This window comes from Candoia aspera, chromosome 1, assembly GCF_035149785.1.
Source record: "Candoia aspera isolate rCanAsp1 chromosome 1, rCanAsp1.hap2, whole genome shotgun sequence".
Taxonomy (NCBI): Eukaryota; Metazoa; Chordata; class Lepidosauria; order Squamata; family Boidae; genus Candoia; species Candoia aspera.
Window position 1 is genome coordinate 9110326 of NC_086153.1, and position 25924 is coordinate 9136249.

The 25924-nt window shown below is 42.1% G+C and overlaps 1 protein-coding gene across 2 annotated transcripts in view; it reads right to left on the reverse strand.

The window, feature by feature from the left end:
- The window catches only part of NF1 (neurofibromin 1), a 199532-nt gene that overhangs the window by 107394 nt on the left and 66214 nt on the right, over nucleotides 1–25924 (reverse strand). Inside the window, exons 26-36 of one of the 2 annotated variants that reach the window (XM_063297277.1) lie at nucleotides 25733–25914; nucleotides 25430–25641; nucleotides 24806–24967; nucleotides 24369–24472; nucleotides 23046–23181; nucleotides 14951–15013; nucleotides 11735–11893; nucleotides 10876–10973; nucleotides 10089–10235; nucleotides 7085–7231; nucleotides 6324–6434 (exon numbers count right to left, since the gene is read on the reverse strand). In XM_063297277.1, the coding sequence (XP_063153347.1) occupies nucleotides 6324–6434; nucleotides 7085–7231; nucleotides 10089–10235; nucleotides 10876–10973; nucleotides 11735–11893; nucleotides 14951–15013; nucleotides 23046–23181; nucleotides 24369–24472; nucleotides 24806–24967; nucleotides 25430–25641; nucleotides 25733–25914 (1521 nt within the window). The remainder of the gene's footprint in view (nucleotides 1–6323; nucleotides 6435–7084; nucleotides 7232–10088; nucleotides 10236–10875; nucleotides 10974–11734; nucleotides 11894–14950; nucleotides 15014–23045; nucleotides 23182–24368; nucleotides 24473–24805; nucleotides 24968–25429; nucleotides 25642–25732; nucleotides 25915–25924) is intronic. The other variant, XM_063297286.1, reaches the window with a different exon arrangement.

The window sequence follows — 25924 nt, forward strand, 5'->3', positions numbered from 1 at the left end:
CATCTGAATTGGGTTGTGTCATCTAACTAAGCTAAAGTGATCCTTGCTGAGTCCTTCTCTTTCTCTAAAGCTTATTCCCCTCTGAGTTGGCAGAATGTAAAAAGTTACTTAAGCAGCTTCCCTTTAGATTTTATGTTATGAACTATTCCCTTGCAGGGAGGTCAAGACCCAAATGCTACCTGGCTTTCAGAGGAGGCCACTGCATCATTTCAGGGCTGAAGGTCTCTCTATTATTGAATTCCCAACAGATCAAAAAACAGCAGAGCAGAAAACAGATGAACTGGAAATCTCTCCCTCCAGGACATGACTTCCCTACTGGCACACTCTTTTTAGGTGGGAAAACAGGCAGCCTCCATCTTGCAGTTTACAGTGATGTAGCCATACTATCAGCTCCTTCTACTGCTGATGATTGGGAAAAGCATGTTGTGAGCAATCTCATGAAATGGCTGCCATAGTGGATAAGGCCAGCGACTAAACATCCATTTGCCATAAGTTCGAAGTCGTGCTGCTTTGTCTACCACACAAATTCACCCAATTTAGTTTTGTCTTTTTCCCAGATGTAACACAGCAGCCACCCATTATTTTTCACTTCTAAGAACGTTTATGGAGTATACGTAGGAACTAAGAATATTTTGGGGGAAAAAGAGATGGTGACAGAGGCCAATGCTTTGTAACATGCCAACATTCATTTTCTTTCATGAAAGGAATGTAAAGGAAAGAGGTTGGTGGGCCCCAATGAGAATTCTACAAGCCTACTCCTTATTGTACCATATCACATGTTCCTTGCTTTAAACCTTACAATACAAAATCCTCAAGTCAAGTTAAATATTTTTAGAGAGATTTGGAAATAGTTTGCAAAGAGCAAATTGGGGATATCTTTGAAAATTGCTTGCACTGAATGCTGTTAATATTTTCAGCATGATCATGCAATAATGAAAATTATCTATTTTATTTAAAGAGTATTTCCCAAGCCAGGCAACTTCCAGATATGTGGACTTCCAACTACTGGAATTCCCAGGCCAACATGGCCATTGGAAGTTTTCACATTTATTTTATTTTCTTTGAAAAGTCCCATCCTTTAAGACTATTCTAACTCTGTCCCCCAACATGGCATTGCCCTTTCATTTTTTTGCTTTTTTATCCAGACCCCATGTCCCACTTGGCTTCTTTGTGTTGTGACTTGTCAGGCCACCATGGCAGCCTTTTTGTGAAGAGAGAAGTCCCATGCTATGATGCTTGTCACACTTACGACATACTCTCAGAATTTCAAATGTGCCCAAATGACCAAAAAGACTGAGAATCATTGGCTTTAAATATTAAGATTTTAAAAAGTCTCCTCTGAGGCAAACTTAACACTTGATGACTTCATGGATGCATCCATGTTGTTTTCTTGGAAATACTATTAAAGAAGTTTGTCACTGAGGCTTCACAATGGCAGAAAACTTCTGATTTGTAGTGGGTTGCCACAGAATGGTGGTGGAGTAATCAAGGGAGACTGCAGAGGCTATCAAAAACCAGAGTTTAGGAACAATACATTTGTTCGTATATATTTTCCTAAACTTATTTCTAAGATGTTGCTCTGAAATTCTGCATTAAAGTAATTATAAGCATGTTCAAGCAGGTACCGAAGAATCACCTGTCTTGCCCTCCCCTTTTCAAGCAACAGACTTTTAAAAAAACTTTCTAAAGCAGAGAACATTACTTCCTTCATTGAAACTTGTTGTATGTTTGTTACCCTGGAAAAATGCTCACAAACATATTTGCAAACTGCAGCAGCCAATCACTGGGGGGGATTTATGATTACTTCACCAATCTGAAACTTTATTTAAGGGGTAAAAATTAGTGAACAACTACCAGATGCAGGCAACTTCTCAAAGGCTTCTCTGGATTTTACTCTTATCCTGAGCACCTGAAACTGAGAACAGGTATGGAATAAGGAACTGAAAAATTAATTGATTAAATAAATAGGTAATAACTAAGAACACCATAAAAATACGACCTTGAAAAATATGTCCTTGTGGTGGTGGAATTTTATGTGTAAATTATATTCCTTGGAAAAATTCTTATTGCAGTTTTGAAATAGTGGCATTCAGATGGAAATATATGAATCGGCTCAACTAATGAACTAGAACTGCAGAGGCAAATGCAAAATATAAATCCTCAAAGAAGAGTACTCCTGGTAGTTCTCCAATGACTCAATTTATTTATTAATTACCCTACATATCCTGGCATAAATGTAAATTCTCCCAAGGTATATAATCCTCCTTCCCCTCAAAATCCAACCCCCCCCCAAAAAAAAATACAATTTCCATTTAAAATAGAAAAAAAAAAATAAGTGCAAGGCTAAAAACAATTAAACTTGAATATTCTCACCCTGTTCCTAAGACTCGGTGGAGGAAAAGGTATATGCAATTATGAATTTCAAAAAGCAGTTCAGAATCCTACTACAAGAATCATTTTATTTGTTTGTTTGTTTATTTTTCAAATTTAATTACCGCCCATCTCCCCCAGAAGGAAGGCAGACATCCTTCGTCCTGTGTACAGCCCTTAAATTCAGGGGATGACTTCAAGGTTTTTAGTTTTATGTATGTACAATCAGCCTTAAATCCTCACACTGGATTTAAATAATCCTAGACATAGTACTTCAATCTACAGAGCTTCTGGATCCTCCCCATAGACTCAGTGGCCCTTTCCCCATAAATTACTACTATGTTGTCCCATAGTAGTGAAAATATCACTCTTTAAAATCAGTTTACCACTGGAATTAATAAGAGTAGCAGTATAAAATCTGGTTTTTCATGTAGAGCTTAGGCTCTGAGGAAGCAATGATGCCTTCCTGATGTTTTAGGCTACAATCCGTCCAATACAGGTAATGCAGTCGATGGTCAGGGCTATGGGGATTATAAACCAAAACGTCTCAACAGCATCAAGTTGCCTACATCCAGCATAGAGCTAAGGACCAAGGTGCAAATTAGGAAGATGCAGGCTCGAATCCTGCCAATAGGGAAACCAGTCTCTCAGAATTGGTCCTTCACCTATAATATAGAGGAAAGGATACTGACCCACACAAGTGGTGCCAGGTTAGAATTAAGGCAAACGGGAGACCTACCAAACCTGCAGATCTACTGGGACTACAGTATTACTCCCAGTATTTCCAGACTGTGGGTCATGCTGGCAGATCTTGGAATTGCAATTCCAACACAACCAGAGGGTGACTTTCCTCCAGGAGGCTGGATTAAAGCAAGATAATTTATATGACACGTGTTGTAAATTCTGCAGCTTGATTTTAACATCCTGACATAAAGTCTCTTCCAAGAGAGGCCCAACTGCCTCCCTCACTAATTATTTGAACATTAGGCTAAACACCTCTTAAGATTTTTGCCTGTTAATTGGATATGTCTGCACGGCTTCAATTATTTTTTTTTTAGCTTTCCTTTGGTATATTTATCTTGAAATTTGCTTCAGGACCTGTCATGAGTAAGGATGGCGAGCAGGGGGCTCCTTTCCAGACTGTTAAGCGCATGCGTAGCACTGAGGAATTGGTGAGCCATTCCAAGAGGCACAGATTGGGACCGCCTTAACCTGTGGGGTTTATATGGCTGGGTTTTTCCCACGCTTGTTCAGTTTGTTAGGCTTACTGTTATGTATTAGCAATAAAACATTAGAGAACAGTTCCCTGTCTCAGAGTGTTTCCTGGGAGTCAGGACAGGACCCCTAATCAAGAGCAAAAATCAAGATACAAATAACACTATAAACGTGAAAAACTTTGCTGAGTCAATTTGTGATGCATCGATGGAGTATTTTTGGCAGTGTTATGGGAGTGGTTAGCCAGGGCCTTCCCATGCTCAAGCATTAAATTGGTATTGCTCCAACCAATTGGATACTTATCTGAAAAGCAGGATCAAAATCTTTTAATAAAACAACAACTGCCCCAATTGTACAGTTTTCTATGTTCTATTCTAGTGTTTCTGTAAAATTTTCTCATTTAAAAATGCTCAGTAAGATAAAGAAAACTGCTGGGGAATTGGGGGGGGGGGATTGGGGAACCAGATGGGACAGGACAAGTGAGAAGCCATTTGTGTGTGGGGGAAACGTCATTAACCAGAATACTAGCAATGAAATCATTGTCTCATTTTGTGGACCTTTATGTAGCCGAAGTGTCTTCACCTAGGCACAAAAGGGAGATATCAATAGGCTTAGGGAAACTTTAACACACACACACACACACGAAAAACATTCCAAATGCCTCAAGTGAAGTCTGAGAATGCTCAATGGTCATGAAATATCAACTGGGAAGAAACAAAAACATTAGTAGATTGGCAGCTTGATCAGCAGTCCATCTACAATGTTTTGTGGAAGTCCTAATTTATTGCATGCATGTATAGACAAGGGTGATCTGGAAAACATTTAAACGTTAGATTTCACTGGTACATTCTAATTACAGATTCTAGAAACATGAATGAGCTTAAATTCCAGACCAGTGTTTCTCAAAGTTGGCAACTTTAAGATGTGTGGGCTGGGGAATTTGGGAACTGAAGTCCACACATCTTAAAGTTGCCACGGTTGAGAAACACTGATCTAGACATACTTCCAAGGGGATCTCCCACTGCATTCAGTCACAGCTCTGGCGTGTTCTGGATGTATGAGATTAATCTATTGCCTGATGAAAGCCAATTCTTGAAGAAGCTTGAGTGAATCAACTAATGCTCACTGTCACAAATGCAGGATGAAGAGGCAGCTGAAATGGCTTTGGCCTGTGGTGGTGCTTGCAATCCTGAGCGAACTTCTCTGGGCTGCCCCTGCAGTAGAAACCACCACTGCAAGCCCTACAACCAACAGTACTCACGGAGGGGTCTCTACCTCAAAGGAAAAGGCTACCAGCAAAAAATCCCACAACCAAATCACAAAGAAACGTGTAACTCCAAACAAGTCGCAGGGCAGTGTTCCTATGCCTGTCACCCCTCTCTTTTTGACTATTTCGTCTTTGGGTATTTTCTTTGTTTCTCAACATAAACTTTGAAAAAAGCCTATTTGTTAGTGCAATTGTAAGTCAAATTGAGGAAAAATTAATCTGTCTCAATCTGACAAACCATCATCACTGCTGTCTCTCTAACGCATGTGTGGTTTTGTTAGCAAATCCACAGCAATGTGTGATTTTTAAATTCAGTTTAGCTTTCCCCGTGTGATGGTCAACGCATTAAGAGAGTAGGCAAAATTCTTGTTATTGTTATGACTGTCAGAGTGAATGGAATATTCTTAAATATAATTAATGAAATTGCTGTATTAAATAGGCTTTATCTAGAGGAAAGCTGATTGACCAAAATGTGGAGTACAGAGTCAAAGGCGGCATTGACAAAATTGAAGGATTCTGTGTCAAGTATAGACTATTCTGAAAAACAATAGAAAGGCTGAATCGAGACATCATGTAATATGCCTTACATTAAATGAAATCTGATCACAAATGCTAGCAATTATGGCACATGCCTCTTTCTCATGAATTATTTTTTTTGGGGAAATAAACCTCCAGCAGTTCCGAGCTCTGTGAACACCGTTTCAAGGAAATCCAACAGTATAATAATTCCAGGAAAAATACGTTCAATTTCTGCAAGGCAGCATGGAACCCGTCAACCCCAATCCATCTAGTCACGGCACAAGTGTGATATTTTGCCTGCAGCTAGCTGTTTGACAAAGACATGCCTTGCTGCACGAACCTGACTTAGCTAAAGAACGAATATTTGTATTAAACACTTAAGACAATTAAAGAACAACAACAATCTCCCCATATATATGCATTCACAGTACATACAGATCATCTTTGCCACGTACAACTATAGCAGCATGTTAGTTGGTTGACATCTATAGGACAGGACAGTAATGAAATTTGGTTCTGACACTGACGACAGAGATTATTTTAAATAATATCACTGCAAAAGCAGTTAGGTTTTGCTCTTGCACTAGGTAATATATCTAAGTTTCATCATAAGAAGTACAAGCTAATGTACACATGTTGTTTTGAAAGAAATAGGCTGCCCCACCACATACCCATAGAGAGTCCCTGAAGCAGAACATGTGCCCAGGCCAAAAAGCCACCAGATGACCGCAAACGAGATCCTTGTTCCTCAGAGCTGGTCTTACAAACACCTGACAGCACACTTTTGTGCGCAAACATGAACACACCTCATCTTGCCAACATTTTCAGAGCACAGAGAAAACACCACAAAATGACAAAACCATTGTACTGTTCACAAAGAAGCAAATGTTGGGCTTACAGCTTTCACAATTCTCAATCATCTGGTTTAAGGAGGAACAGGAAGTTGTCTTACCGACGAGCAATGTAGTAGAAGACAGGATTGCCAGCTTTTGTTGTCCCGGCTTGGTAGAAAATGTTGAGTGTTTTTAGGGCTTTGAATTCTTCTTTTTCATGTACCTGGTGCCTAAGGACACAAACACAGACAGAAAAACAGCAACTCACCCTTGTGTGAATGTTTCAGAGATCCCTAAACTTTGGGGCCTAGTGGACATATTTGGAATTACAAGTAGTTGAAGCTCTTACAAAATGGTGGCCTGGGCAAGCACAGTCAGTCTCAATTGCCCATTTATCAGAAGGCTACTGGTGAGGCTGCTCCATGCTACCCTCTTTGGTTTTCCATGAGGCATCCTTCCACCCTACTTATCATGGTCTGTTTTTCTGGTCAAGTGAGCCAGTTTCCAAAGATAGTATTCTGTTGCAGCCACCTACCATTTTTACTTCCTAAGAATGCTGCTGGGGCCTGATCTCCAAAGGCTTTTTGGAATTAAAGATGCTTGTTTGCTTTGCAGCACACTAGCTTCCCATTTAATGGTTAAGAATCTCAATAAAATAACACATTTTCAGTTAAAAGACCATCCTAAGAGAGGAGGGTACATTAATCTCAAATATCAGTTGAATCTATAAATGACGTTATTTGCATCCATTTATATCATTTGCATTATGGGGGCCATGGCTGCTGAGAGTTGGAATTTAACATCTGAGAGGGAATCCTTTGCCCATCCCTGCAGACAGCATTAAATCACAACAGGCCAGCAAGCGTTTGGATCCATCTACCTTGTCATAAATTCTTCAAACTTGGAACTGGTGAGATTTATACTGGACCACTGCGTGTCTGCCACTGGCTTGTGCTCAGGAGGACCCAGGTATGCAAGCAAAGTTGCCATCTTGTCAAATGGTCGCCTTCCAACTGCCTTGTGGTCCCTAGAGGATGATCATATTTCAGGGATATAAGAAGCATGAGGGGATAAAGCATTTATCAACCTGCAAGTTGTTATAGACAATCACAGGTTATAGGTAATAGTGTGTGCAAAATACTATTTACATAGTGATAAAGAAAAAAGAAACCTACTTGCTCACTACAGCTAAAGGCCACATTTCTGGCATTAAATGGCCACTCTTCCTCCTCCTCCATTCCAAGGTTTATTGATGTGTGTGAACAACGAAGTCCTATTCCTTGTTACATTTTTGTTCAAAAAGCAAATTTTGTCCCACTCAGTTTAAGGTTGTTTAAACTTCCTGTGAGAGCCAGTTTGGTGTAGTGGTTAAAGCACCAGGCTAGAAACCAGGAGACCATGTGTTCTAGTGCCACCTTAGGCACAAAGCCAGCTGGGTGACCTTGGGCCAGTCCCTCTCTCTCAGCTGTAGGAAGCAGGCAATGGCAAACCACTTCTGAAAAACCTTGCCAACTGCAGGGACTTGTTCAGGTAGTCTCACAATCGGACATGATTGAATGGAATAAAAATAAAAATAAAAAAATTCCCTTCTCACCCATATGGGTGGTATGTGTCTTCTTCAACCTCAGGTCCTCTATCAGAGGCCTGAGAGTTTGAGGGTTCGGCGCAGGATCTTAGCTGTTCCTAGCACTGCACTCTTCTGGACAGAGAGCTCTGACGTTGTTCCTGGGATCTCTTGGAGCCACTCTCCCAGCCTGGGAGTCACAGCCCCAAGTGCTCCTGCCACCAGCGGGATCACTTGGGCCTTCACTTCCCACATCCTCTCTAGTGCCTCCTTCAGACCCTGGTAATTCTCCAGCTGCTCATACTCCTTCTTCCTGATGTTGCTGTCACTTGGCACCACTACATCTATCACCACTGCTGTCTTCTGGTCCTTGTCTACCACCATGATGTCCGGATGATTGGCCAGTACCTGCCTGTCCATCTGGATCTGGAAGTCCCACAGGATCTTAGTCCTGTCGTTCTCCACAACCTTCTGTGGAATCCCCCATCTGGACTTGGGAGGGTCTAGCCCATACACTGTGCAGATGTTCCTGTACACAATGCCAGCTACTTGGTTGTGCTGTTCAGTGTATGGTGTTCCTGCCTGCATCCTACACCCTGCTACTATGTCTTGGACTGTCTTTGAGGCCTCTCTGCACAGTCTGCACCTCGGGTCCTGTCTAGTGTGGTAGACCCCTGCTTCTATGGATCTGGGGCTTAGTGCCTGTTCTTGTGCTGCCTCAGTGCTGTCTTTTAGTCCAGCCCTTTCCAGCCACTGGTAGGATTTCCCAAGGTCAGCCACCTCAGCTATCTGTTGATGGTACATCCCATGCAGGGTCTTGTCTTGCCATGGCACTTCCTCTGCTTGATCCTCCTTCCATGTCAGCTGCTGCCTCAGGCATTCTCTCAACAGCTCATCTTTAGGTGCCATCTTACTGATGTACTCCCAGATGCTCTGGGTCTCATCCAGGACAGTGGCTTGGACACTCACAAAACCCCGCCCTCCCTCTTTCCGTCTGGTATACAGTCTCTGGGTGTTGGACTTGGGAATATACTTTATATCTATATATCTATATCTATTATCTGTATGTGTGTGTGTGCATGTGTATGTACACACACACACGCACACACACACTTCCTGCAGTGCACAATCTATTCCATCTTATCTGTGCTTTGAGTCTGCTCTATGTTCAACTACCATTGGCTACTATTAGCAGGCAGACTGACAGCCCAATTTTCTAGGGTAGGAAGATAGCAAACTCACCCTGGAATGGAGGTACATCTAGTAAACTCCTGAAAGGCAGAAACTGAAGTGCTATTGCTAATGGAATATTGAAAAGATTCTCATTTTGCAGATTAGGCATCTGACCCAAGAATAGCATGTGTATCACAACCCCATTCCTGGCCCAACAAGACTTTTGCAAGTCAGCTTTTGCCTTTATAAGTCATCTTATAGGCAAAACAGTGGCACTATGCCAGCTAAATTTCTTTTATATAATTTAACAGGACAACAAGTGGAACAAGGGTATGAATTCAGATGCATAAAGCACAGCTAGTGCAAAATTAATAAAACAGTAGTGAAGTAAAAATAAAACAATAGCCACAAGTCTCAGAGCAAGGATGAGATCTCCTACAGATGCTTCTTGACATCAGCTTCAGCCAGCATTGCTGTAGCAGCTGTAGTCCAAATGAATCCAGAGAACATGGGGCTCCCCACACTAGTGTGTGTACCCTACTATCACCAGGAGCTTTGGCCAAAGTAACTTTTCTTTTTTCTTTTCATAAGATCATGTTTATTTATTTTAGTAAAGGTTTCCCTTGACATTAAGTCCAGTTGTGTCCGACTCTAGGGGGCGGTGCTCATCTCCGTTTCAAAGCCGAAGGGCCGGCGTTTGTCCGTAGACACTTCCTCCGTGGTCATGTGGCCGGCATGACTGAACGGAACGCCGTTACCTGCCCACCGAAGCGGTACCTATTAATCTACTCACATTTACATGTTTTCGAACTGCTAAGTTGGCAGGAGCTGGGACTAGCAACAGGAGCTCCCCCCATCACGTGGATTCAAACCCGTCACACAGATTCATTTATTTTAGACAATGATAAATAGTGGTGACATCAATATAAATATTAATGTTTAGAGCTTTATAGTGATTTATAATTATTTATCAAGATGACATAATGGGTTTTAGTTTTATATATTCAATGAATTAATCAATGAAATAATGAATTTCAAATTTAACAACAATTGTAAATTCTCTGTTGATTAACTGATGTTTTATTTTTACAGGCACTATGTCCTTCCTCAAAGTAGCAACCTTCCATCCCTAGTCAGTTACTTTTACCTGTTGCTGGAAAGGTACTGGCCAATTTTCTCTTGATTGTTCCACAGCAAACGATGTAGTGCAAGCACATTGCCATCACTGATGAAAGAGAGGCTGTGATTGACTGTATCACTAGTTGGACAATCTGATGCAATGTCAAGAAAAAACCTACAGGGAAAGAAAGACATTGTGTGCTTTCTTATCAAAGCATCTACTAGGACCGGAGTTGGCTTCAGCATCAAGAACTCTCCAATAGAAGTAAGAAGTCAGTAATGTGAACTAACCAACCCAACTTCTCTCTGAAGCATGTAAAGACAACCAGCTGGGTTAGACCAAAATATTCATCTACTAATCATCATCCTGCTTCCTAAAAAAGCCAGACAGATGCCTCCAGGAAGCCCTTAAGTAAGCTCTGAAGGTGACAGCTCTCCCACCCAAAAGTTCTTTCCATGCATCTGGCTTTTAGTGGTACCTGGATATTTCACTGAGACAGTGTGGCCAAATAGCACTGACAAGAACTCTCCCTCTTCATCAATGTTTGTAATCTTCCTTTAAAACCATCTCAGCTAAAGAATTCTGTAGGCTAGATCATCTACAAATGTTCTGGGTCTTCTTCTTCTTCTTCTTCTTCTTCTTCTTCTTCTTCTTCTTCTTCTTCTTCTTATTATTATTATTATTATTATTATTATGTGCTGGGACTCATTATTTGTCTCTGGCCTCTCCAATTAATAGCTTGTATTCTAACTCTGGCTTGGAAAAGTGTAAAGGCAAAACTTGCTTTAAAAAGCCAATACTTTTACTGGCTTACCTTCGGGCAGCATCAAAGTTGCTTTTCACAAAGTCGTTAAAAGGCCGCATGTGTTCCTCCTTTGTAAACAAGACATGGTTAGCAATGCTCTGAAGTACCTGAACAAAAGAAACCAATGGAGCGAGTGAGCAATGTCAACTGCAGTTGCAGAAGTTTCCTTTCTAGCATTATGTGAAAAGGTTTGCAGAGGATTTGTTTTAATCTAAGACATTTGCTAGTATGAATGTAACATGCTGGGTCAATATGCAGAGAAATTCCATTAGATGCCTATTTCTCCTGAAACACCTCCAGGTTAGCACAGCTTCACTAGTTAAAAGCAGCCTTCCCCAATCTGATGCTCATCACATGTACTGGACTCCCAACATCACCGGCCAGCAGGGAAAATAGCCATATTGCTTGAGGGTCTGTGAAAGTCCAACACAACTGAGTTTATACAGATTGGCGAAAGCTTGATTATGCCACCATGCCTTAACATTGGAGTGTGCCATTATACTTGGGCAAAGAAGCATACTCCAGTGCACGCCAGGGCTGTATAGTAGCCCAGACCTCAAGCTTGAGGCAAACCAAATTTGAATTTAATTTTTTAATTACATATTTTAATATCACATTATATAATATAATTATTCCTCCTGTGTTTAATAATTCTTCACTTCGGCCACCTCAAAAATTATAATCTGGTGGAGACTTCTGGAGGGGCTTCAAGAATCAAGCCCAAATCCTTGGAGCTGCACACCGGTTGCCAGCTCTAACCTGAGCTCATTTATTTCAAATGTTCCATAAAAACAAGATGCCCAATTTCACCATCATCATACCCTTGCTATTCCCTGCCACGCAGCCTAAGAGAAACACAGTTTTTTACCTTCGACATCAACTTCAGGCCCCTTTCGATCCTCGGCGGAGGCTTCTTATCCAGGATGCCAGCCTCGTATGGGGACACAATAGCTGGATTAATGAATCTCAAGAACATGGCGCTCCCAACTGCTCCAATGCTATTCTGAGGGAACCGCTGGCTGACCACCTAAATAGCACAGGGTAGAATTCAAGAAAGCCATCTTTTAAATGGGTAAAAAGCCAGAGTAATAGAGGCGAATACTTCAGCCAATTCTCCCATACGTGCCATTGTTTCAGAATGATACAAGACAAGTACCCAAGCGGTCTCTATATTAAACAGGTTCCAGAGGCAAGTGCCAAATGGTTATAAGGAGGAAAGGAGGAAAGTGTTATTGATAATAGTAGAGACAAGGCATGATTTAACACCATTCTTTCTTCCTCTTCCATACAGACATTCACAAACATCTTATGGGGAAGCCTGTGTGTGAGTAATTCATAGCTCCTAAAATAAAACTAAGATGCTATTTCAAAATACACTAATTAGAAAAAAAGAGCTGCTCTATATTTAACCTGACGTTTTAAAATTCTGAACTGATGTAAAACCTTTACTAATGCAGCCAATTGACTCACTGACCCAGTTTAGAACAATTGAAGTGCCAGAGAGGGACAACTGTATTGTGAATCTCATAGCAACAACTTTCAACAAAATATGAATGGAAATCGCCCATTCATAAAAACCACACATATCCTCTGTGAAAAAAATAGCCATGCAAAAAAGTACTCCCAAGTTTTCATGTTGGAGAATAACTGCGCATTTATTATATGGACAAGAAAATCTACCTACTTTACAGAAGGAAGAGGAGGAAGGGGGAAAGGATCAGAACAAATACATTCAAACAATTTTCTTCCACCCTGAATCCTTTTGGGACACATTCGGTATCAGAAGAGCCATTCCAATTAAAGGCAGTTTGGTAAGGTATAAATGACCTTCAAGCTTGCTCCTCTCCTAGGACTGGATTCTGCTTTCTGATCTCAGCTTCTGTGAGTTCCTATAGGTAAGTAATCAAGATCAAATGGCTAAGCCCACCACCCCCATTCCCACTGTATGTCTTTGGGTCTGCTACACATCCTAACAAGAACCACTATGAAGAACTCTTATGCAAAAGCAGATGTTACGCAAAGAATGGACAGTCCATGTTGGTTGCAATTTCAGTTCTGGGGTATACAAGGAAGTACCTGTAGAAACTGCCTTTGTCTCCATGCCCAAACTCAAGGTTGCATGCTTTGCATTTCTGGGTAATCTCCTATCCAAACACCAGCCAGACCAAGAATCCTTCAAATCTAATAAAGGTGTGGCACTGCTATGCAGATTCAGAGAATAAACGAACCCTATATGAACTGGCTACAGAATTCAAGTCACTACTGTGAAAAGGCTTGGACATTGCAAAAGACGGATTTAATGCTAGGGAACACTGCTTTGTTTTGACAAAAGAAGGGTGGGGCCTAAAAGGGAATACAGGCTCCTAAGAATTTTGCATTTTTAAGCACGTAGGTAACTCCAGGCCACATCCTGACAATCCATAAATGGCTAGAGAAGATGGTCCATGCCATAAAAATTGACCTAGAAGTCAAAGGACAAGTGGTGAGCCTGCTGCACCAAGAGAACTTTTGGCAAGCAAGCAGGCTGAGATAAATAGGCCACACCTTTTTCCCACCTTGACTGATTGAACTGGGGACACAGGAAGAAGCACAGGGAGAAAATAAACCAACAAACCCAGAATCCGAGGATGTCTTTTGCTAATGAGGACCCACCAGAACTGCCACTGAGGGCCCTCCTCCATACAAAGAAACCAGATGGCAACGTGGCTGCCCCCCACTCCCCTGAAAGCCACAATCATGTTGGATCTCCCATGTCATCACTTAAATCTCATCAGATATCAGACATCTTAAGAGAGAGAGAAAGAAAATGGAGGAAGCTGGGAATACGTCTGTGGATGGTCTGGTCTACTCAATGGGCATGGATCTACCCTCAGAGGAGAGGAGAGGAGAGGAGAAGAGAGGAGAGGCCCTTTCACTCTCCAAAAGGATCAATAAATCTCCCTACGTCAAAAATGCACAAACAAGGCACTCTAAACCAGTGTTTCTCAACCTTGGCAACTTGCTGGCTGGGGAATTCTGGGAGTTGAAGTCCACACCTCTTCAAGTTGCCAAGGTTGAGAAACACAGCATTAAACAAGCAGAGGATCATCTGAATGTATTCAGTGCACATGTAGCCAAATGTTTAATCTTATTAAGCAGTAGAAAGTCTTAACAGTGGGGTTTTTTTTAAAGGAAAATACATTTTTAAAATGGAGAACAACGATTTCAGAATTTGCATTTTGCTTTGCAACCTCTCGAAAAATCCCGGCCAAGCAAAAGCAGCCTTTTTGCAAGGACCTCAGCCTCTCTTCTCTTTGCTCGACTGAGGAGGGAAAGTTAGAAAGTAGTTCAACCCATCTACATCCATATTCACCTCCAAACCGACACAGAAAGATGAGTAACTGAAGTAGTCATGCTTTATTCCTGCAGTGTCCTCCCCCACGCCTTCCTGGCTTTGAACGTTGGTTCTTTAGAAAAGACCCTCTTTGAAGCATGCAACTAACTGCGTGCACCCACACAGCTTTCAGAACAAGAACAACAACAAGTTCCTCTGCATCTGACACACACTTCAAAATCAACATCCCCCTCCCCACTTGCTGCTGCTCACTTTTCAATAAGCTCTATGAAATCCCTGACGTTTTCCTGGGTGGCCTCCTCAATGCCATCAAGGGAAAATAAAAGGATACCAAGATCTCTTTAAGTTAGAGGGTTTTTTTTCCTCTTTTTTTCCTAGAGAGTCCAACTAATATGAAGGCAAGCATATTCCTTGTCCTTAATTTCTGTGTTTCCCCTTGTTTCTTAGCACTGCAATTGCGGCAAAGAGGCTTATCAGGAAGCTGTTGTGGAGCTGCAGAAAGTTCCTTCCAAAGGAAAGAAGAAAGAGGCACATTCAGATTTTTTTGTTTTTAGACAGGCGTCACTTAGTCCAGCGTTAATTCAGCTTAAAGCGTCTCTGGTGCCAGAATTAGTAGAATGATTTGACAATGAGAGTCAAGAAGGTTGGAAGGGACGAGTTTTTGGGAACAAAGAGCAAAAACAGAAACTGGGGAAGGGGGTGTTTGTGTGCTTTGAAAGAAATGGCTAATAAAACTTCTCCAAAACTTACTGATTTTTTGTTTTCCTTTTTTTCTTTTACGGTAGCTTTATTCAGGAGAGAGTGGCAAGTTGCCTACAGAACAGAGATGAGCACAAACAAGTCACAGCACCAACTACATACAGCAAAAAAAAAAAAAAAGTCGTTCTGTACATGAAATCACACAATCAAATGTAACAGAATGAAACAAAAAAAATGAAGTGCGCACACTAAAGCTTGATGGAATTTCTATTTCATGTCGGTGACCATCATCTGTTCACAAATAGTAAGCAAGCAAATGTTCCAATCATTTCTACTATTTCTGGCTAGGTTAAGTATTTTAAAGAGTATTTGCTAATGATGCACTTAATGTTCTGTATTGTTCTGAACAGGTTCCAGCAAGAATTAAATATATTCTTCCCAAAAGCATTCCCAGCCCAACAGTGACTGGTGACAACATTTTATCATGTCTCTTGTGGGTGTATGTATTTTTTTCCAAACAGCAGTACCAAACAAATTTATAGATTTCTGTTTTTCATTATACAAACTCATGCTGAAGTGGTTACCACAGACAGACAAATAAAGACTAAGGTCCCCAATTTGCAAAGGACTGTGAAGGTGCAACTTTTCTTCTCCCATCCACCTACAAAAAAACCTTGCACATGATACTTGGACAAGCTATCTCAAATGGCCTGACGCCCAAGGGTTGTGGTTCTGCAATGTCTTTTGCTAAAACATGCACTGAGATAGTAAGAGACACTTGGCCGAGTAATAAACAACAGAAAAATTATTATTATCCATTCATTCTCCAGCCAATCGCAAAACTGGCTATAAGTCTAAAGTATTTTCCAAACCTTGAGCAAAGTTATTTTAACCATGATAAAATAAGACTACTTCAGTGTATTTTTCATCCTTTTTCTAAACTTTTATACTGTTCGATACGAAGTCATAAAAAATGAATGTGAATCCTGTTATATCTTCAGATATTATAATCTTTATCACAACATTCATACAAGAGTTGGGAGCTAGACTCATTACAAAAAAAAAAAAATCCCTGATTTGTGTATGGGTTCCATTTTAATGATTTGTACCCTGACCCCAATACATGTGCACTCAGGTCCCACTGAGTCTTGTGGACACTGAAATAGGGACTTTTATGGAAATACCTTTGAAAACAGACTGGAAGTTGCAGTGAGTGCAAAATAACAAAAAATGTAACGCTGCACTGCTTGTTGGTTGCTTATGAAGCCCAATTTAAGACATCAGTACTGACCTTCAAAGCCCTCAGTTGGCTTTGCGCCTGAGCATCTGAGGAACTCTCTCTCTTTGTAGGAGTGAGTCTGGTTATTAAGATCTGCAGAATATGTCCTTTGAAGAGGTCTCCACTATCAGAGGTCTGCCAAGAGGACCTGCTCCTGTGTTTTCACTGCCTATAGAATGCTGTCCCCCAGGAGCTGAATTTGGCCACCGCTCTTTCAGCATTTAGAAAATCAGTACAGAGCCATCTCTTTTGCAAGGCTCATGGTTGTCTGAAGACTTTAGAATTTATATTATTAATTTTAATATGAATTTTTAAAATTTAATATTCTGCTTTTGTTTTTAAATGTTGTTAATTGCTTTGAAGGCTTGCTAGAGCAAAAAGGCACTGATGACTAAATTAAATGAGGAAAAATGTCAGCTTCAAAACTCTAGTCTTGAGAAATACTTATTCCTTTCATCACACCTGTGTGTTCTACACAACTATCGAGGTAAAGGGCCAGTTGTTTATCAATCCATCATCCACCTTGGAACTCAGGGCTATCTCAAGAGGCTCTTAAGCACTAAGAGACAAGTAACAAGTCAACACCGTACAACATGCCGGATCATTGCCAGCATCCATCAACTGTACCATGTGATCAAAAGCTCTACAACAGGAACTGGCTATAAAAGGAAGTGCTGTTAGAGTTATTACAAAAATCTTAGCACTCCTAAAGATGCTGATGAACATTATTCTTATGGACTTCTTGAGCTGCTCAAGAGCATGGGAGAAATACTGTTATATTCCTCTGATTCAATTAACTGGATTGGGAGGCATGTTCAGCTTATGTTCAGAAATGGACAAGTCTCAATCACAATGCTTACAAAGCTCCTTCTTGTCTCTTTTATCAGTAGCCCCACCACCACCCCTTCCCTGGCTTGTGGGATGGGAGAAAATTGGTAGGGAGGTCTGACTGACATTAGATTTAATACCCACTGGCCACCAAATTCATGCCAGACATTGATCGCGGAACATTTCAAAACCCTCAGAACCATCCTTGAGGCAATCCAGCTTTATATTTTCCCTGTCCCTACCATCTACTTACATAATCACACAGATTATGCAGCATTCCACATCCTGCCCTCAATGTGAAGATGTTTGCTTTTAATAAACAGGTGCTTTGAGGCTGAAACCATAATCCCAAAAAGGCCTAGTTATGAAACTACTGAATCCAGTTTCAGATGAGTTATTCTGTTATATCCCATTCTATACAAATGGCTGCCAATTTCATTTAATGTTTCCATGTATTACTTTCTGTGACACTTTAAACAAAATTGGTTCACCATAAATTCCATTACTAAAATGTATCCATGCTGTTAGATTTGGATTATGGCCAGCCTCTAAAATGCAAACTGAAGACTCAGCTACCTTCCCACATATTGGAAATACTGTAGCTTGGGAGGTCATGGCCAGCATGGATCTAACCTAGATCATCAAGGACCCAATTCACATTATGGGTCACGTGTTTTGTCTTGGAGCAGATGCCACATGAGCTGGTTTTGGGGGATACAAATATCTGTTCCTTATCGTAGCCAGATCACTCTGTGATTGCTATGGAATTCTCTATCGCAAGAGGGCTGGACTTATCCATTTGGTCCATCCCAGCTGCTTGATGATTTTCAGAGGGAGGTTGGGGTAATCCCTGAGGAACCAGTGCATAGTTCATCTGGGGGCTTAGTTGCCTTTGGGAATGAGTGTGTGGCATCAGCCTTTGATTGGATTGCACCTATGTGGCCTCTCCCTGTTCATGAGTCCCACAGACCCCCAGGAGCAGCACTGGAAGAAGACTAAGAGCAAGTCTGACTGGTCACAGGTAAAAGCCTGCATTATGGACTACCCTGTAATGATAAGAGTAGGCAAACATAATTTTTTCCTGCTCTTATTGCATCTGCAGATTGCTGCATGATGAGCCTCTTTAGGTGACCTGAGCCTGCTTAATGAGGGAGGAAGCAGATTATCTGGACCCCTTCCAATCAGGTTTCAGGGTTGAGTACAGTACTGAGACTGCATTGATTGCACTTGTTGATGACCTATGGCAGAAGCAGGATTGGGTGGTGAAACTTCTTGACCTATCAGCCTTCTATTACTATTAATCATGGTATCAATCATGGTATCCCTCTGGACTGGCTCAGGGAGGTGGGAGTGGGAGGCATAGCATTGTGGTGGTTCTCATCATTCCTTCAGGGCAGTTCAAATCAGCACTGGCGTTGCGGTGGGGAGAGAGGTTTAGCTCAAGGCCCCTACTTTCTGGGATACCACAAAGTTCAATGCTCTTCCTTCCCCTATTTAACATCTATATGAAGGTGCTACAGGAGGTCATCCAGCATCATGGGGCTGGGTATCTAGCTATGTATCTCAGTCCCTTGTCATCCAAATGATACTGTCAATGTTCTGTTTCAGTATCTGGAGGCCGTGGTAGTCTGGATTGGGCAGAGGTGGGGGGAATGGGGGGAACAGACTCAGACTGAACCCTAACAAGATGGAGTGGTTATGCATTCTGGGGCTACTACATACTGGAGATTTTCCAACTTTTCCAGCTTGAAGCCAGTAGATCCTGGACTTGTGACTTTTGCTCAAGATGCAGGTGGCAGCATGACCAGGAAGGCATTTGCACAAATTCATCTTGTGTATCAGTTGTGCCAATTCTTGGATCACTCATGGCTTGGTGACATCTTGTTTGGATTCCTACAATGCATTCTACATGTGTAATGGTATATGGGAATGACCTTGGGAGATAGGGGGAAGAGCCACAGCTAGGGGAACAATGAGATAAGGGGCAGCTGAGCCCACAAAAGGATTGTGAACATGGCAAACATCTCAAAAAGGGACCCTCCTTGGTTTCTTGGGCTATAAAGGCAACAGGAGAAAATTGTACTTTCAGACTTCCAAGATTCTATTAATGTAACTTTCTAATAAAGTAGAATTAGAGCATCTGGGTGTGCTTCCTGTTTGGACTATCTCACAAGGCTGACAACACGGCACTGCCTTAAAAAAACCACTCAGAAGCTACAACTGGTTCAGAATACAATGGCACTTGTAGTTATGGGCAGACCATAGTATGCCAATGTAACAACGATACATTGTGAGCTGCTCTGGTTACCGGTGGCCTTTGGGGGCATTTCAGAGTGCTATCACCTGCAAAGTTCTTTATGGCATAGGGGCAGGATATTTGAGAGATTGTCCAATTGTCTCTGCCTACTCAAAACAATGAGACAGGGCTGGCATTCCCTTCTATGAAATAGTGCCATATAGGAGGACCCAGGAAGTATGTTTTCTCTTACTGGGCTGCCCTGTCGATGGCTCCGACCCTGCCAGCCTTTAGAAAGTTCCTGAAGACTTGGCTCTCGCCTTGGGCATTGAGCCAGGATGTAGCATGAGTTACCAGTAGGTGTTAATATCTGTCAGACCTTCAAGGTCGGCAAGGACAGGAAACAGGAGTTGCTGCGAGTTTTGGAATGTACTTCAATGCGGTTAGGGTATGGTAACAGAATCTTGAAAGTTGTCAAAACCCCTCTTCATCTTATACCTAATACAATCAAGGCAGAGTTGTTTTGAACTTCTTCCTCACACTTTCTACTTTCCAAGGACCAAGCTGTCTTTTTCGTTCAGTATTTCCCTCCCCCTTTTCTGAGTCAAACCTGTATCTCATTATGGGTATGAGGTGAATTTTTACCCTGCTGCTAAAGGTATTTATATGTGATTTTCTTGTATTATTCTCTTTTTGTATATATTTATTATTTCTACTTTTTTGTTTTTTCAATGCCAGCTGTCACTTGGCGAGTGGATGGCCATATAAACTGAATCCGTCAATAAATAAAACCGTACAAAGCGCAGCTGAAACGTTCGTCTCCAGTAAATGAGAAGTCTGGTTACAATGAAAAACTGTCTCCTTGTTACCATCCCCATCACTATTGTTATGCTGAGGAAGAGCAGAAACAAATTCCCTTTTCTCACTCAATTATTTGCCATTTGGGGGCAAAAACTTGTAACGTAAGAATTTCATCAAGATTCTTCATGAAACAAGTTATTGCTGCTTCAAAGAAAAAGGGCCAGCGGTGGGGGAAAATCCTATTTCATTCTCAATTGTCGTAGAATGGTTTCTCAAGTGACAAGAGAGAACCATGTTAACTAATGTTGCTGATATTTCAACTGTCTGAGAGCAGAGCCAGATGTTGGAAAGAAAAGCTGTTTGTGCTCAATAAATGGAAGGTACTCCCTGGATTTAAAAGCCTTCAACTATAGATAATATACATTTTTCTATTAGTGCATTTTCTGTGTCTCCTGTTTACAAAATCTTCCAGTTTACGAAGGATAGCATCCCACATTTCTCAACATTTTTGCAGGCCCGGCAACTCCCAGGATTGCAGCGCTAAAATTTGCACCTTTTTGACTAAAGAAGTTCCCAAAGAGGCTTAATTCAGCAACTTTATGTAACCTCCATCCAAAACAAAGGACCCATTTACACCAGTGTCCTTCAGTGATGTCACTACACAGGTGCCACGCCCCCTGCAGCTGCAGATTTTTTAAAAATCTCCTAGCTTCCACCTACAAAAGATCACCCAAGCCCTGAGCTACAACTACTTTCATATACTGTACTCATCCCACTTCCACTTCCACGCTCATGTCTTCGTGTCCCCTACATCTAGAACACTTCATGATAGACCTCATTGTCTCTGGAATAATAGAAACTACATCCAGAGTAGGTGGGGTAGAGACAGGGAAAAAGTGAAAAAGAGAGGGGACTATATTTAATACCCAGGTTTATCATGCCTTATTCTCTTCCTTTCAGTCCTGGATCACTGTGTTCAGAAAAATCGTGCAATACCATCAAGTGCCATGCTCCCTCTGAGTGAGAGGCAGGGCCCACCTGTTTCAGTCTCTGCGTTTGAATCAAAAACATCACCCCCAGCTACACAGAAAAGCTGTAGTCGAGCCTATTCTTTGACCTCCCATGTTTCTCAGAAGGAAGCTTTTATGAAGAGGAGTGTTCAGTTATGCCACCTCCTACTTGGATGGCATAATCCCATTATCCTGTGCTTCAGACATCTAACACCTTTGAGGACCGAAAGCACAGAAGCTCCCACACCCAGTACGGGAGGGGAAGCGCGCAAGACTGCACAAAGGAGAGAGCCGCCTTGTTCCAAGCTCAAAATGGTCAGAACAAATGGAACAAAATGGACCATTTCCTCCCAAGCATGAGGCAAAACGATAAAAGGAAGAATATTTCTTCCAAATCCTGAACATTGGGAACTGCTCTTCTGCACTTTGAACATTTCACACTCCCCTGCTCTACAGTCCACCTCAGCACAGAGGCGATGCTTGGCCCATCCTGAGTAAAACCTACCATCCATCCCATTTTGGTGACACTAATAAAGTGACTAGTTGACAACCCACAGGGAATTCTCTTGCCGAAAAACCAAAACCAAACCCAAACCCCAACCACACAGGACAAAAACTATAGAAAAAATGACTAATGCTATTACAAGGAACGCTGACATTTTGAAATGCCCAAAAAAGTTCTAGGACAAAACCATCATTGCCTTTTAAATTGGGTCTTTCTTCGCAAAATTTAGGCCCAGGTAGGCAACCTGTGACCCAAAGGCCACATGTGGCCCTCCAGCCCCATTCTTGGGACTCTAGAAGCCTGCCAAGACTACACTGCCAAGCTTGACACTGATTTGCCATTTTTCATGTTTTTTTTTTAAAAGGGCAGTTATAAGGGCACCCCACCTCCAGTTGCCTTAACGTAACAGTTTTGCCTTAAAGCACACAAACAAAAAAGGAACCAAATAGGTTGACCTCGGTCCTGTGGGGAAACGACCACTGCATCTCTCATCCCAATCACCAAAACAGCCTCCAGGCACATAAATGTCACTGGCCCCCAGTCTAGGAGTTTACACCCCGCTAAGTATGTGCCAGCCATGCCCCCCTCAATGTAAATGGCCGGGTTCCAAGTGGTTCCTCCTAGGGCCAGGGCTGCAAGGAACGAGCATCTTCCCCGCAGTTCCGGACCTCAGAGATGTTCAGAAAAGCAGTGAGAGTGATTTCTTTCCTGAGTATATTGGAGGTTTGTGCAATGCCAGGAAGAGACACCAGACTGGAGAAAGGAAACTGCACTGCTGATATATGGCATGCTCCAAATCTACACGAGTTCCTGTTGCTTTCTAAGCATCTTGGAAGATCAGCATGGCCTTGGGAGAAGTCTCACCCTTTTGCTTCCAAGGGTGAGAGCGGGAAGGCTTTGCCCGTATTTCGGAAGCATTTAGGAAGCGGGAAAAGGTCCTGCTATTTTCTGAACACATCTGGAATCAAAGCAGCATGAAGGGGAATCCCTGCTTCTCGAGGTTTGAGAAAAGTGAGAACTACGGGGAAGACAAAACGTGCTCTGTCATCGAATTGGGCTCCAGCGTCTCTCCCGGGAAAGCCAGAAATTTGACTCATTAGTGCTCAGACACATCAGTCGGTGTGTTACAGGACGGAACTCAATCACCAAAGTATAGTGTAGATCAAACGAGGAGCAGGTAACCTGTGGCATTCCAGGTAGTGCTCAACTACAATTCCCACTAATGCCATGGACAATGCCAAGGGAGTTGTTATTTACTGATATCTGCAGATATTCGGGAATATCTGGAGAGCCATAGGTCACTTACATCTGGATTTAAACAAAAGAACGAAGAGCAATGAATAAACGTTTCCCTGAGCCAGTTGCTCATTCTCCAGGGAGTCCTGGATAAGCTTCCCAAATTTCACCGTCTATTCTAGAAGTAACAGCAGAACGCATTAGTCTTTTCACACTTTCCAGTGCAACAACACCGGCAGGCTGTTTCATACCTGATAGAGACAGTGACAAACACTCCGAAGCTGGGGTGGGAACTCAGTGGAAGAGTTGATGATGGCATGGAAGAACTTCTCGGTCATCTGAAGAAGGCTTCGCTGGTTACTATCAAGGCTTTCAGTGGATTCCAACCTGTAAGACAGGCCTGTGAAAGCTTTCCCAAACCCCCTAGCTTCAGTTAAAAAAAGGGCTCAGGTGGCTTCCGCATGTTCCAAACTGTAGCTATGATTCTCTCCTGCTTGGCGTTACCAACAAAGAACGGACGCAGCCTTCCCCAGCTTGGAACTTGCAAGTGAATTAGGGTAGAAAATCACAGAATTGCCAGGCTGCTGAGATGTCTAGCAGTTGCAGTTCCAACACACTGGACATCAACATTGTACATTCAAGACTTCAACTGTATCATCAATTGTCAGAGAAATTGAGTCTTCACCATTCACAACCACCCATGGCTATCAGTAACTATTTTGCCCAGTGAACGGAAAAGGTTGGCTTTTAAACATTATTACCAACTGCCTATGGCCAGGAAAAAATACTGTATTTGCAAATATAAAAATATACCCCTCAGTACATTGTACATATGCAATTATATGCCTGCATTTTTATGAGAATCAATCTGGGATGAAAAGCAGAACATGCATCTGATAAAATAAACGAATCCTTACTAAGAGTATTTTCATTTCAGTGTCTCACAGCCTGCAATACTCCAAAATGAACGTATCTAAAACAGGTCACAAAAATTCAACGATGACAGTGAATGCATGAGTGCATTCACCCTTGCTCCAAGAAAGGGGATGTCTTTCTCCAGTTGTTTCTACCCATCCCAGAAGGGACATGCTCCCAGTGCTGTTGATTACAGAATGTCGTCTAGATCAGCATTTCTGAACCTTGGCGCCTTTAAGACGGGTGGACTTCAACTCCCAGAATTCTGGGAGTTGAAGTCCACCCGTCTTAAAGGCGCCAAGTTTGAAAAACAGGGATCTACACAGATTCAGGAAATGTGCCTTTTCTGTCACAGTGCTTGCCCTGTGGAACACCACAGCCATGACCCTGCTGGCCTTTCAGAAAGTCCTTAAGACCTGGTTGTTTTCCTGGGCATGGGGGAGAAAACTGTCAAAAAAAGTGGTCTTGCAAGGAAGCTCACATCTTGCCTCTTTCTGGTAAGTCAAAAGACGCCGGAGACAAAGCCCTTACGCAAACTTCAAAGCAAGGGACGGTAAGAACAGAAAAACAAGAGGAGGAGGAAAAATAAAAAAAGAGTGGGGAACTTCACCTTCCTTCTCCCCTTGCATGCCCTCCCCATCACCATTCCAAAATCAAACCTTGTAGGGTCCACTTCGAAGCTAACAGGCTGCCATTCTGGAGACGTAATTACAGTTCTTAATAAAGGCTCCAAAAGCTTCTGGAGATATGTTGCACCATACACCTGCATGAGAGAGTTTACCCTCGTTCAAGCTGGTTTCATCCAAGAAAAACAAATGCACCCTACAACAAGCTGTCCTCCTAAAATGGATTAGACCAAAAAAAAAAAAAAATCTACCTGCATCCTTAATAACTACCGGGCTGGGAATTCAGTGTATTAGTACAAAATCAGCGTATAGAATCATTTTGCTGTGATTTTAATCAGACAAGAGTTACAACTTCAAGCCCACACCTTAACAGGGAACGCCAAATCTTTCAAGCCCTGGTGTGTGTCTTGAGTTAACACTCTACCCCCAAATCTCTCTGCACTTCAAACATATTTGAAGATCAAACGTACCTTAAAGCAGAAAGTCATTATTTTACTAGCCAAGCTATTTCCCCTGAAAAGCGTCTGCATGGAGTCAGCCAGCTCAACTTCTTTAGAAAACATGTTCCAAAGCAGCTGGTAAAGCAAGTGCCTGGAGTCAAAAAGGGTGACAAGGACACGAGCCAGTTCATCCTTTGAAAAAGGAAAGAAGAAAAACAAGGGCAGGTGTTAAATTATGTTTTGATTTTGATTTGCTGAATAAGCCACAGTCAGCTGGGTTCATGCAGCATCCAAAACTATGAGCCAATGCAGTTAACAAGGTTGGACTTACAATTACAATAATGAAAACAGGCACATCTGATCATGTGTTCATTTCAGAATGAGCTCAAGCATATACATTCAGGTCAAGGGTTGTTTTTCCCCCCCCCCCATCTGCCTCTTAAAGCAAGACCTTGCAGATATTCCTTGTATTAACTTACTAAGAAATAAAAACGCTCTGTCACTGGAGTGCAGGCCTCCTAAAGGAATCCAGTAGATCTACCTTGTGATCTACCTTGTGTCTGTCCCCATTGTATACGACCCAATTGTAACTTGCATTCAGCATTCACCAATTCGAAGTCATGCAGGAGCAACCAGCAGTGCGATTCGTCTTACCCACTGGGAACAAGGCACCACGTTCGCCAAAGCCATAGCAATGGGCAGTTCTCCCTGGTCACCCATCATGGTGACCAACTCCACCAATCTCTCAAACCGATCTGCCAGCACAGTTTCTGCCAGGGTGTCAAACTCAGTGCCCTGTTGCAGAATTTTGGTGAGGACCTCCATGAATGTAGCTCTTGTCTGGAGATCTTTGTGATATCCTAACCCTACCAATGACAAAAGATTGAGTTAAACCGTTTGGGTATAACTTTGCATTTCCAAACTCCACAAAGTGAAGGAGAAGCTCGTCCATTTTACCTATAGAATGCATAAGGCCACTATCCACATTTGCATTGAGCAAGTTTGACATAGCCAGAACAGTGCAGTGCCGCAAGGAAGCCAGCCTTCGAGACATCCCACGTTTCCGGCCACCTGTTTGCGCACTTTCATCTTCAACTTCACTGCAGTCATTGAGGAGATTCATAAACAGGGTGAAGTACCTAAACGTAT